The 14,502-nt window shown below is 28.9% G+C and overlaps 2 protein-coding genes across 2 annotated transcripts in view; one reads left to right on the forward strand and one right to left on the reverse strand.

The window, feature by feature from the left end:
* The window catches only part of LOC136978726 (protein lifeguard 1-like), a 351,072-nt gene that overhangs the window by 94,001 nt on the left and 242,569 nt on the right, over window positions 1-14,502 (reverse strand). The window lies entirely within an intron of this gene.
* The window catches only part of LOC136978718 (V-type proton ATPase 116 kDa subunit a 1-like), a 46,817-nt gene that overhangs the window by 8,200 nt on the left and 24,115 nt on the right, over window positions 1-14,502 (forward strand). The window contains exons 3-8 of the mRNA XM_067274505.1: window positions 5,565-5,662; window positions 9,079-9,207; window positions 10,648-10,730; window positions 11,672-11,798; window positions 13,318-13,400; window positions 13,485-13,578. Coding sequence (XP_067130606.1) covers window positions 5,565-5,662; window positions 9,079-9,207; window positions 10,648-10,730; window positions 11,672-11,798; window positions 13,318-13,400; window positions 13,485-13,578 — 614 coding nt within the window. The remainder of the gene's footprint in view (window positions 1-5,564; window positions 5,663-9,078; window positions 9,208-10,647; window positions 10,731-11,671; window positions 11,799-13,317; window positions 13,401-13,484; window positions 13,579-14,502) is intronic.

Genomic DNA, 14,502 nt, shown 5'->3' on the forward strand with positions numbered 1-14,502 from the left:
ATGATTTTTGATCTTAGGATTCTTGTTATTTTAAATCATACAGTGTGTTACTTCTCCTTCACAGTTATTTGAAGTAAAGTTTGAAGTTATTTGTAAATTGAATAGGATGAAAACAATTCAATAAAAAATATACTCCTTTTACAAAATTATTGAAGGAGGAGTGTTAAGATGAGTGTCTAAACATGTGTGGGATCCCACTCAAATGATTGACAACTACGTAAGATACATTTTGTGCTGTTTCAGAATGTGTGCAATAGAGTTTGCAAGAATGAGACCTTTGTTAATATATTTACTAAACAAGAGTTGCTCTATTAAATTTCTGCACATTTCTCATATCTGAAGCAATAATTTTAACATGATAAAAGAATAATTTCAATCAGGAGATTATTTATTTTTCTTTTTGGGCTGCAATTTGAAAAAATTGTAGACCTATAAATTTCCACTGTTGTCCGTCTGTCTGTCTGTCTGTCTTTCCTAAATCTGGAGAACAGAGTTAGATAGATGAAAGATGAGACCAGATATGGAAACCTTAGGGCAGGAGGTCCCAATTAACTATATATGAACTTCCAATGCAAACCAGAAGTCATGTTATTTCAATTAAAAAATTTTTCCCTGAAAGATGTTGGATAGATGACTGGCACAACTCTACTGTTAAAGAAAAACTACAATTTACAGGGGAAAGTCACTATTAATTTGAGGTGGAGAGCATATATTTTAAATTAAATAAATTAAAAATTGCAGCCTGGCATGTGACAATGTCACAATAAATAATTGCTCGTTATATATGAGTTTAATATTTATAGAAGAAATGTATAAAGGAAATAGAATGTATTTAAATCATAATGTTATATTTAATTTGCTAATATTGCTGTTTCATTAATTCAAGAAAATCAGTTCTTTTATTTATGTTTCTGCAGTTTCAACAGTATGTTAATTAGTTTAGCTTTATGGATATATCTAATTTATTTAGGCAGCTCTTTACTTTTGCATGGTACCCATTTGTTTATTTTATTAATTTAGCTTTAGTAGTGGAAAGACAAATTAATATAATAATATCAAAGTAGAATTCAAAATTATATGCAATTATAAATCATTTTGGTTTCTGAATATATTATTTTCTATGTTTCTGTAAATGTACATAAAGATGAAGATAAATGAAATGTCTTTGATTACATTCTGTTCAAGATGATATTAAAATGTAGCTAAAAAAATTTTGTTAAATATTATTAGATCAAAAACTAGATTGTTTTTAATATTCTGTTTAAAGAAATGAATATTTATTGTTTTATTATTAGTAGTATTTTTTTTTTTGTCTAAATGGAACATTACTTATTCTCTAAGTACAATTAGTATTTATTTGGGATAGGAAGTGTAATGAATTTAAAAAGTTTGACATTAAATGTATTTTAATTTTTATTAAGATATGTATTATCATCTCAATTTTAATAGTAGAAATAAACACACACTTTTTTTTCTACAATTTAAATAAAATTCTATAACACTTCAAAATTTATTATACTTAAAATGTAAGACTTGAATGTTGAAAACTTTTAAATATTAAATTGTTTTACATATTATTAAAAACAATGATTTTCAAACTAATCAAATCTATGGACTCCTTTAAATACCAAAAATTGTTTGCAGACTCCTAGCTATGCATATACATATATAGTATATAGGATATGCTTATTTGCATTTGACCTATAAATTGTCATATTTTTCACCTAACATGAATTGCTATTTTTAATATTTGAGTTGGTTTTCACTTGCAAAAAATTTCCATTGAAACTGAGTTTTCAATTTTTGTATATTTCCATTGACCATTTCATGTGTGATAAATTGTTCTGTTGTTATTATGAGGACTTTTAAAACAAAAAGTGCCAAATGAGTTAAAAGCATATCACTTCATAAAATGCAATGAAATTTATTTTCCTATAAGTCCTAGCTCCATATGACCTGAAACTGATAATAGAAATGGAAAAATGAATTGATTGTTTTCAGTTTAATTTCTATTTTGGTTAACCTGCAGCTTATCTGAAAATGAAAGTAGATAATTTTCAAGTTCTTAAAACTTAATTACAGTAGAAACTCAATTATGTGAAATGGCTTAATAAAAACTATAGCTTGTAGCATATAATATACGGAGGCCAAAGTCTCCGTGTAACTAGAAATTATTATGTCATTTGTCGATTGTAGCCCTGTGAAATTAGGTCACATATATTATATATGTAACATTATATTAGATTTTGAGCAAATTAATTTACTTTCAAAAATGGTTATTGCCAGAGCCGTAACTAGGATATGGCCAACATGGCCCCCGCCATAGGTGCCGATTTAATAAAGGCGCCAACGAGAAGGTTTCGGAATAATATGTATTCGAAATTAATAACACAAAAGAACTTCTATATTTATATTTATATAGTATTTATGATCTGTAATTTCTACGAACATATTAAATAAAAATAAAAATGGTTGTTTATTTTTGAAATATAACAAAAACTAAAATAAAGACGCCATTTTTATTCTTGGCCATAGGTGTCCAAAATCCTAGTTACGGCACTGGTTATTGCACAGTATTTATAGTTCGTAAAACTTTAAATGCACAATGCTTCATTACCCAAAACATAAAAACAAATTTCTGGATTATCTAAATTTTGTTCATCTGAAAGACTCCTGATTCCATTAAGTTTTGATAATTAAGTTTCCACTGTATTTTAAAATGAAGGAAACTTTATTTGTAATTGACAGCAATATTGAAGATACTAATCTCTTAACTCAGCATTACATTTTCTTTTACAATTATGTTTGTAAATGTTGAAAAATTAAGTCAATGATAGGGATTGCATTACTGGTAAGCATTTAAAAAATGCATTGATAAATACACTGGTAATTTGATTTTTTTACTGGTAAATTTATTAAAAATAGGTAGATGTAATAATTTTTTGAAGCCAAATATTTATTTATATACACTTTTACATATATTTATAATTTTATATATTAAAGGCACAGAAACATCAAATGCTTTTATTTAAACCAACGGTGCTTAAACTTTTTGATGGCAGGCTAAATTGTGCTTAATTCAAGTCTATCAGTGGCCAAATCGATAAAACCACTAAATGCTGGTAGTTAGTTGCAGGTTCATTCCTGACTAATAGGCTCATGGAATTTTCTGGGTCCTCTTCACATATCTAACCCATAAAGTGGAGTCTTCTTGGGCAGACTTTAACATGTGTTGCCTTGTCTTATCCTATTAATCCTACAATCTTAAGCAGGCTAAATATATTGTATATTTCATGTATACAAAAGGTAGGTCTATTTCTGTCATAAGTGATATCAAATCTAAGTCTTTTAAGCCTTTAGAATTTCCAGTACAGTTTAAAAATAATGATGAACAAACATTTTCAATCCTTTATCTAGATCTGCTTCAGGTTCAAAAGTCATTCCAATTGCAGAATGCCAAGAAATTTTGAATGTTTTCAAATACAAATTGTTTGAATCATTAATGTATTGATAATAAAGATGTGAATGCTTGCACCTCGTAACTATATTTTTAATGCTGTGGTTGATCGTTGGGGGAATAATAAATTACATCACCAACTGCCGTAAATAATCGGGCTATAAACGATTAGAGATTATAAATAAATTTTGGCACTTGAGGTAGGCGTTAGGCACCATCTCTTATTAAAATTAATAATTATAATAATTTAAATAAATTTAGATTAAACTGGAAGAAAAGATTCAGCCTGAAACGGGACTCGAACCCGCAACTCCCGCTTACCTTGCGGTCGCGTTGCCAGTTACGCTACCCGGACCTTTGGTCCGATCTCCTCTTCCAGTATATATAAGCCAAAGCCATAGCCATCAACAGCTATTACGGCGCCGACTGGGGACAGCTCCATGCCCACGGCTAGCCACATCCACACAAGGCACTCAGTCGGCCATCGCAACCCCGGCAATGGTATATATATACAAATAAACACTCACCAAACCTGATAATATTAATCTATTACATCGTCAACTGTCGTAAATAATCGGGCTATAAACGATTAGAGATTATAAATAAATTTTGGCACTTGAGGTAGGCATTAGGCACCATCTCTTATTAATTTTAATAAGAGATGGTGCCTAATGCCTAATGGTTGACGATGTAATAGATTAATATTATTGGGTTTGGTGAGTGTTTATTTGGGAATAATAAATATTTACTGATGTGTATGGTCTTCACAGGTGTATCGTCATGCTTGTGATATTGTGTTTCTTCCTTGAAGTTTATACATTCCCCCGATTAGCTTGCTTTGTAAATTTCTAGTGTTTCTAAGGCCCTGATGTGGTCCGTTTGGAAGGATTTCTTTATGTTGCTGGTGTTGTCCAAGTCAGCCTCTACATCAGGGTTGGTGGCGTATGTTGCCAGGGCGGTGGTGCATCTTTTTCTGGTGAATCCTTCCAAACAGACCACATCAGGGCCTTAGAAACACTAGAAATTTACAAGGCAAATTGGGGAATGTAGCACGAACTACATGGAAGCAACACAATATCACAAGTGTGGCAATACGCCTGCGAAGACCATACACATTAGTAAATATTTATTATTCCCCCAACGATCGACCACAGCATTAAAAATATAGTTATGGGGTGTAAGCATTCACATCTTTATTATCAATACATTAATGATTCAAGCAATTTGTATTTGAAAACGTTCAAAATTTTTTGGCATTCTGCAATTGGAATGACTTTTGAACCTGAATAAGATCTAGATTAAGGATCCAAAACGTTTGTTCATCATTATCTTTGAACTGTACTGGAAATTCTAAAGGCGTAAAGACTTAGAGGTGATACTTATTGGTACCTGAATTTTACCTAGAAAGTGATGTCAAATATGTTCACAGGCCAGATTAACGTGTGCCTTGGACCAGAATTGTCTTGGAGGCTGTAACTTTTACAGATTAAATCACCAATGATTTAAACTGTAAAAGCTACAGCCTCAAAGCTTGTGATAGTAGTTTGTCATTTTTTCTTTTAAATTACTACTTTACAATTTTTAAAGTATTACATTATGACACTATGTTGGACAGTTTGGCAATTTTTTCATAATGTCTGTAGTCTAATAGTGATTTTAGTTGACAAAATGCAACACATTTATTTGAATGTGAGTTGAAAAAATAAAAGTTAACTCACGCCAAAGTTGTATATACTTCTGATAAATAGTACTGAGTTCAGCGTTAACGTTGATGCTGAACTCAGTGCTATTTATCAGAAGTATATGAATGTGAGTTTTAGCACTGGCTCCTTTTTAATCACTGCAACTAAAAAACTACAGAATATTTTATTTTTCAGGCAATGAAACTGTTGCTTTTCAAAATAGAAGAATGCAATTTAGTTGGATATAGCAAACTAGTGATTGTTTAGTTGTGGTCACTGATAAATTGGCAACTAGTATACTTGTAGCTATGCATGTTAATTGCATATATATTATCTTAAAAATAAGTTTTAATAATGTTAGACTGATAACTTAAAATATATATAACAATGATTTAATTCCAATATTTATTTATTTACTTTAATAGGGTTTCTGGAAACAGAAATAAAAAAAGAAAACATTCCCATATTTGATGCAGGTGATAATCCTGAAGCACCTCTTCCAAAAGAAATAATTGATCTCGAGGTAAGTAATGAATACAGAATTAGATATTAAAGTTAAATAATCAATATTGTTAATAATATTAAATAACTAATATAGTCACTTAAAAAGTGTATTAAAGTGTGTACAGGCAATCCTCTACTTACGAACTTAATCCGTTTGCAAGTCAAAAAGTTCGTAACTCGAAAAGACGATGTTTGGCGCCAAAACTCAAATACAACGTTGTTTTTACAATTATGTAATGTTTAGGCTACTTGAATAATGTTGAATTAAGATTGTTAAAGGGAAGTATAAATTCAAATCAATCATATGTACATATGTATGTATTGTAAATGTTTTTAACGTAAAACTTCAAAAATAAACTTGACTGTACATAAAAAAAGAACCAACTGCAGTTTAATAGTAAACAAATAACACCACACACGATTGACACATGACTACAGTCCAAACTCAACTAAGAACCTCTCACCTACCTCTCACGCTTAGAGTACCTAGATATCAGAGTAGTGACACACGAGTCATTTTTATGAATAAAATGCTTTATTGAACTAAAATAACGTTATTTCTTAATGTAAACCCATAGACCACGTGATGACAGTCGATTGACAGAACATGGCGGCGATGACTCGTGTGTCGCTACTCTGATATCTAGGTACTCTACTCATGCTTATGTTAACCCGCCATCTGTCGGCTTTGTTCATAACTTCGAAAGTTTGTAAGTCGAATGTTCGTAATTAGAGGACTGCCTGTATATATATAACATATTTAAAATTTTTATAACCTTTCTATATATATTTCTGTAATTTACTTTGGTAATCTCATTCCTTTTGGAATGAGGTTGGCAACACCAAAAAAGAATAGAGTATGAGTGAGGACCTGAAAGTAAACAGACATGTTGTGTTTTATGGTCTCCAATTTTATTTTGTCTTGCTCACCCTACACTTGACCCCACGACTATGACTGCAAAATAATACAACATATGCATATATATATATATATATATATATATATGTGTGTGTGTGTGTGTTTTGTATTATTTTGCATAAATATATATATATATATATATATATACGTGGTACAATCCAAAAGTTCGGGGACTGCAGTAATCTATGACAACAAAAGCATGTATTTGAAGTTACAGCGCATGAAATGGATTCTACCAAACCACCTCTACATGTTCAGGTTAATTTCACCCATGTCACGTGATTAAACTGCAAGCGCTGCTGTTTTTTTCTGGAGATAGTTACCTTTGTTCTGCGACATAAAAAAAATGGAGTTTCAAGAACAACCTCCAACATTAAATTTTGTCAGCGTTTAGGTGAAACACCTACGGAGACTTTAAAATTGCTAAGAAAGGTGTACGGTGATTCTACCATGGCGAAGTCGAAATGTTGGAGTTTGTTTTTGAAACTCCACTTTTATTACGTCGCAGAACAAAGGTAACTATCTCCGGAAAAAAACAGCAGTGCTCACGGTTTAATCACATGACATGGGTGAAATTAACTTGAACGTGTAGAGGTGGTGTGGTAGAATCCATTTCATATGCTGTAACTTCAAATACATGCTTTTGTTGTCATAGATTACTGCAGTCCCTGAACTATTGGATCGTACCACGTGTATATATGTATGTATGTATATATATATATTTTTTTTTTAAATCTGAACCCTGCTTAGTCTACATCAGTTTTGTTTGCTTTGCAGCTGGTGTTGCAGCTAAAAAAAGAAAGATGAAAGCAAATAAAAAGAAAAGATTTATTTGTAAAATTAATACCACACACTTAACAACATAAATATATCTACCAAATTTAGTAAAAGATTTTAAAATATATATGTATTTGCCTGTATATATATAATTTGTTTTTCACTAAACCAAATGGTCCCATGTGATAATTAGTTCATATTAACAAGTGTTTGTTGACTTTTAATGGACTTCACACAAATTGCAGTATGAAATGTTTAATGAGGGCTGAGTGCTGAATACAACTGAGAAGAAAAAATATTACACCAATGACCCTAAACACACTTGTAAATCTTGATAGTTACATGTATGCAAAGGTGCTTGAGACACCAACAACAAGAGTGCACTATATTTATTACTTTTTTGGAAATTTGCTTTTACAAGCTATTTACATTATCTAATAAATTCTATTAGTGTAAAAAATATTTCTGAAACTAATGTGCTATTGTATTTATTATTGTATCTGCTAGTATATTATTAATTTTTGAATTTCTAAAATACATGGTCTGTAAATAAAGTAATGAGACTTTTTCTGTAAATATCTGTATTCATAATTAACCTACAAATTAACTCTGTTTCCTTCATAACAGTGCTGAAACCCAGAAAGTGGAATGGCCGGTTACAACTGGTTGGTTACAGTCTGTTTTATGTTTTCATCCAAAATGATGCCCTTTGAGGTGTTGTTTCAGTCTGGGGAAGAGAAAATAGTTGCATGGCCTCATGTCAGATGAATACAGAGGAACAACAGGAATATTTTTGCGTCAAAAACTCCATAATTGAAAGCGCCATGTGATAAGGTGCATTGTCATGATGCAGCACTCTAGTATCTGATGTTTGGCCTCACGCAAGCAACACGTTTTCACAGCCTTTCAAGAACCTTACGGTAAAAATGCTGATTGACAGTTTGTCCTTGAGGCAATTCTTTATGGACAATTCCATTGCTGTCAAAGAAGCATATGAGCATGAGTTTGATTTTCAACTTGCTCAGTTTCACTTTTTTCGGTCATGGGGAGGTTGCTTTGTGCCACTCTTCACTTTGGCAAACATTTCACTGACATTATCCCTGAGTTTGAAACAAAACTTGATCTCACAACAGTGTTCATAACTACGTTCACTCATTTTCAGGACGCACAACAAAATATCACTTTGCAAAATGTGCACTCACAGTCCACTAGTTAACGTGACAAGGTTTTCACTTGAACTTAAGTTATATGGCATGTTGTCCTTACACCACTGGCAAGAAGAACCCCACAATGTTGCCGTATCAGTTTGCTATGAAACCAATCTCATTACTTTATTTACAGACTTTATATCATTTTTCTCTTTGAATTTTAACTTTGATTTCACAAATAAATTTTTCAGAGATTTGAAGATTGCAGAGGAGATAAAGAAATTACTATCTAATTTAATGCTCAATGCTGGCAGTTAACAGTTGAGAATATTATTGCCTAAGTAAATAATTGCCAAACATTGAAAAATATATTTTAAAAACATTCTCATTTCCTCCTATCATAAATTCAATATTTGGTAAAAATTATGTTTAAATAAACATTTATTCTTTGGAGGTTTGCTTTAATTTAATGAAGAAATTCTTAAGATTTGTAACTGGTTTTTTGAACATCTTGCTTACTTTTAAATACAGATGAGATTGTGTGTTAAATATATTAAATGTAATTTAATCATATATTCTCAATTTTTCTAGGCAACACTTGAGAAATTTGAAACTGAATTAAGAGAAGTTATTATAAATGATGATGCTCTGACGAAAACATTTTTGGAATTAACAGAAATGAAATATGTGCTGATGAAGGCTCAAATGTTTTTTGATGAGGTATAGTACACATTTAAATATGTAATATGTATAATAAATACACACAAAAAATTGTGATGAATTGCACTATTGGGCTGCAATTCTCAAATTGCATACCTGTACCTATACATTCCCACTGTTATCCATCCATCTGACCTTTGTTAATCTCAAGAACGGAGTTAGATAGATGGAATTCGAGACCAGATATAGAAAGTTTAGGGCTGGAGACACTGATTAACTGTATACAGGGTGATTCAAAAGTCACAGAAATTCTAAAAAATTAATAACTCACAAACTATTTACAGTAAGATGATGCAGTTTTCACAGAAATGCTTAGAAAGAAGCAGAATTTTTTTGTGTAATAAAAATTTTAGTACCAAAATAGTTACATTTCTTGCCATAGATGGCACTGTAGGAAACTGAAAGCATTTGTAAATTTGTTAAAATGAGAATAAAAAATAAAAATTTTCTTAGTGTAAACAAGAAAAACTAGTAACAACTACACAAATTATGTAATCTTATCAAGTCCATCTATGGCAAGAAATGTAACTATTTTGGTACTAAAATTTTAATTACACAAAAAATTCCTACTTCTTTCTAAGCATTTCTGTGAAAACTGCATCATCTTACTGTAAATAGTTTGAGTTATTAATATTTTAAAATTTCTGTGACTTTTGAATCACCCTGTACACTAATTTTTTTTAATTAGAAGATGATTAAAAATTGCAGTTTGGCATTGTTACAATGTCACAATAAATAATTGCTCATTATTTTGAGTTTCTTTAATTTAAAAAGCAAGAGAAAATGTTATCTCGAAAAACAAAATGGCTGCTTTCGATATTCTGTCATTAACCACGTTTGTTTATTTATTGGGAAAGAAAGCTATGTCAAAAAGAAAACAATGCTGGGTGAGAGGAATATTAATCTGTAATTACAACATTTACTCTATTGTATGAGAGAGTTTCTGTAGCCATCTTGAAAAGAAAAGAACCATGTGACAATTAGTAGGACTACGATTGGTGGTGAAATTTTTTCGCTAGTGAGAAAGCTTGACTGTTCTGAACTTCGAAGCAATTCATGAAATGGCAAAAATTGCCAGAAATGACGACATGTCTGACGTGTTATTCACCCTGTTTTTTTGCTTTTGCCAGCGAATTGCATTTAGGGTGAACTAAGCTTTAGTTTGTATGTTAGGTGAGAATTTTGAGAACTAGTATATTAATATTAAAATAAAAATTACTTAATATAGAATAAAATTGAAATAGTGGTTAGATTTGGTTTTTGTTGTATTGGCATTTTTCTAAAGTTACAAAAACAAGAAGTTAATTTAAGGAAATACAGTATGTCAATTTTCTGATATTAATATCTTACTTATACAGATATTTTTTAATGAAAACATTTATAAATAACAAATGACAATATTGAGATATGTATGCAATAAATCAAATAATATTATTTTAGAAGGATCATTCTCCAAGTGTTAGTGAAGGAATAGAAACAACATTAATTAGCAGAGAAACAGTATCAGGTGGTGTGCAATTAAGGTAAATAATTATTTATTTTTAAAATTTACTATTTTTAATAGAAACTGTGTAAATATTTATTTATGGAAAAATTGAATTACAGTCAAACCAGTTTATTCATGTTCTGTTCAGTCAGATTGGTTTGAATTGTCATTTGTTTTTAAATTTTTACACATTTTATGGAAAAATAATTTTTTACAATGTTTACGAGATCATTTAAACATTAATGAAAGTTTAGACCATACAAAAATAAATTTTGTCTTTTTGCCTATTAATATCCTTTTATTCCAAACCAGGAACCACATCCTATGGGCTTCTATGTACAATCATTTAAACATTATTTACAACCTTAGTATTTACTTATGTAGCAATCTCACATTTACAAGGATAAAAAATACATAACTGTTTGTATATACTGAGTAATTTTTGTTTCTGTTTATGCAATGTCCCTATTGTTCCCTATTTATCTAATGCTCCTATTGTTTTCAAGTCAGTAAAGCATGTAAATTTAAAGATACCTGAATTCAGAGTTAAAAGTACTTTTATAAAATATGTAATTTTGTACATATTTTTTTTAACTTTGACTATTATATAGGTTTAAAAGCAATAAGATTGATTATTAGAAATTTCAATAATTTTATATGCAAAATGTTTTGTGTGTAAGAAGTATGGACAAACTTATGTTTTTTTAATAAATTTCAAAAAATGAAGTTTAAATTGAATAGAAATTACTTCAAAAGATCAAATCGATACACTATATTTACTTTTACATTTTAATACATCTTCCATAAATCTATTAAGAAAACAGAAGAGCATTGTTGTTCTGTTTTCTTAAACAATGGATATAATATATTTGAAAATAAGAAGAGATTAGCTTCTTACTTTAAAATATGTATCATAAAAATTTTAACAAAATTTATTATTTACTTTTGATTTTTTAAAGTACATTATGTATATTTTAGTTTTATGGCTGGAGTAATTCGAAGAGATCGTATACCTGTTTTTGAACGAACATTGTGGCGACTGTGTCGTGGAAATGCATTTTTTAGACAAGCTGAAATTGAAGAGCCACTTGATGATTTATTATCTGTAAGTATATATGAAAATTAAAGTTTTTAAATTTAAAAGTTAAATATTGCTACATGTATATATTAAATGATATTTATTAAACATTGATAAAAAAATATAAATTAATACATGACAACAATCATTAATATGATTCTTAAATTAATTTTCTTTGGGGAAATTAGTTTAGTGTGTGTTATAGTGTAGTGTCAGATAAACTTTAGTTAATTAAAACCTGGCTAATGAATTTGAATTTTAATTAAAACCTGGTTCATTTAAAGATATACAAAAGTCTACAATTTGTCTGTTCTCATGTTACATGAACAATAACTTCATGCCTACATAAAAAGGTGAATTTTGCCAAAGAAAATTGTTCCTATGACATGAGAATGGACAAATTGCAAATAATTGTATATCTTTAAGTGAATTTTATATAAACTTTTAAATGAATTCATCATCCAAGTTTCAATTAATCAAGAATTGTTGAAAGCATAACTATTATCAGAGGAAGTTTTATAGTTTTTAACAGTTGAGATAGGGAGAGACTACATGAAAAGGTTAACTTTGGCAAAGAAACATTCCTGTGTTGTGAGAATGGACAAATTGTAAAAACTTTAGTATATTTTTAACTGAATTTTAGTAAGCATTTCCTGAACCAAGGTACTGTACATAACTATAATAGTTCATTAGTTTTTGTTTCATTTGGAGCCAATGTACAGATACTTACCAGTCTGGAATTATACTGTTTTAAGTCATAACTCCATAGCATATCATCTAGATAAAGAGGTATAATGCTAATAAGAATCAAATTTAGACACTTTTTCCATTATTGATAGTGGATTATCAATAAAATAGATTATTAAAGGCTGAAAAAATGAATGCCTTTGGACTAATTTAATGCAAAAACTAGCTCAAATTATTCAATGCTGTAATTTGTACATTACTTGCTGTCTTTAAATGATTTTACATTAATAAACTTTATACAAATAATTATTTGCCTCTTATTTTTTTCTATTTCTTTTTAATTTAATTTTTATAGCAAATTTTTTGCTGAATATAACTAGTATGGTATATGGTATACTAGATTTAATTGTGATTATCTGTACTTTTAAAAATAAACAAATCAAAAGTTAAAAATTGAAAAGTAAAATAGAATATTTTTTTCCAGTTTCATTTACTGTTAAATAGATATAATTGATAACTATACAAATTTTTATATTACTTGGATAACACCATAATATAATCTATGCTTAACAGTTTCCTTTCATGCCAGAATAGTAAACTTTTTAGATTGAAGTTAGAGCTGATTATATAATCTAACAGCTGTATGTAAGTGGTTATAATTCTACTTATTATGACTTAAGTAATGGCAATATTGACTTTAAATGATGATTATATAATATACTGTAAGTAAACTTTCTGCACATAATGTTGAAATACAGTGTAATGTTTGTTAAAAATATCAATACATTAATCTGAAATTATTTATAGTAATTACTGTTACTTTATACAAAAACATTTAATTCGAATTTTTTTATTTCAGGGTGATAAAGTCAATAAATCTGTTTTTCTTATATTTTTCCAAGGAGAACAATTGAAAATAAAAGTGAAAAAAATTTGTGAAGGGTTAGTAGAATATATTTTTGTTTACAATATAATCTAAAAATTTCTAAATTAACTTTAATTAATTTGAAAATATAATAATAATAGTTTTCGAGCAACATTGTATCCATGTCCAGAGTCACAAATCGAAAGATCAGAACAGTTAAAAGGAATTTTGATTCGTCTTGCAGATATTAGTACTGTAAGTACTTAAACATTAGTTACAGATTTAATTATTACATTTTGCATATCTTTATAAAATTAACGAATAAAATAATGAGAACTTCTTCTATTGAAAGCAACAATTAGTAACATTTAATTGATTTAATATATGAAATGAATTATAATTGAATAACAAATTATGGAAAATAATAACTTATCAAATTTTGTGAAAATTTAATAAGTTATATGTGATCTGAACATTGCAGACATTGCCATATATTTTGTATCAGCACATGCTGCTGCATGCTTCTGATTTGATTAAACACACTTTAATCAGTCTGGAGATGAAACAGTTATACTGTATTAAGTTATTATAGTTATACTGTTAGTTATAGTTATACTGTATTAAGATTGATTGAAAAGTTGAAAAATTAAATAGTTGAAAAATTAAATGTTAATAAATATGTTATTGCTCAGTATACAACAACAAGTATCTAAACAAATTTCAATTCTACCACATGGATGATTATTGGACAATTGTGAAATTTATTGCTACTTTTCAGTGGTTGCTGCATTACCAGATATTTTGATTATTGGATGCTTGATTTAGGCAAACTTCTTCTAATCGTTATAGCTCCAGAAAAACTGTAGGAAATGAATTTATTTTCTTTTCCAGTCTTACAAAGTTTGAATGTATCTGTTTTTTTTTATTGTTATTTTCTCATAATTGTTTGTCAAAATAATGAGATACTCTCAGCACTAATGGTTTAAAATATAGTTCAACCCTACATTCTAAAATACATATTAAAGAAAAGTCATTATAAAATGCTTTAAAGAATATAATAGAGTGTAAAGAGAATATAAAGTATTCTTTTAATAAATATTTTAAAATATTTTTTTTATAAATTTGAGAACAAATTGGTAAAGGAAATTAAGGAAAATAAAACTAGAATATATTTTCATT

This window comes from Centruroides vittatus, unplaced genomic scaffold (genome assembly GCF_030686945.1).
Source record: "Centruroides vittatus isolate TY-2023 unplaced genomic scaffold, ASM3068694v2 contig_549, whole genome shotgun sequence".
Lineage (NCBI taxonomy): Eukaryota > Metazoa > Arthropoda > Arachnida > Scorpiones > Buthidae > Centruroides > Centruroides vittatus.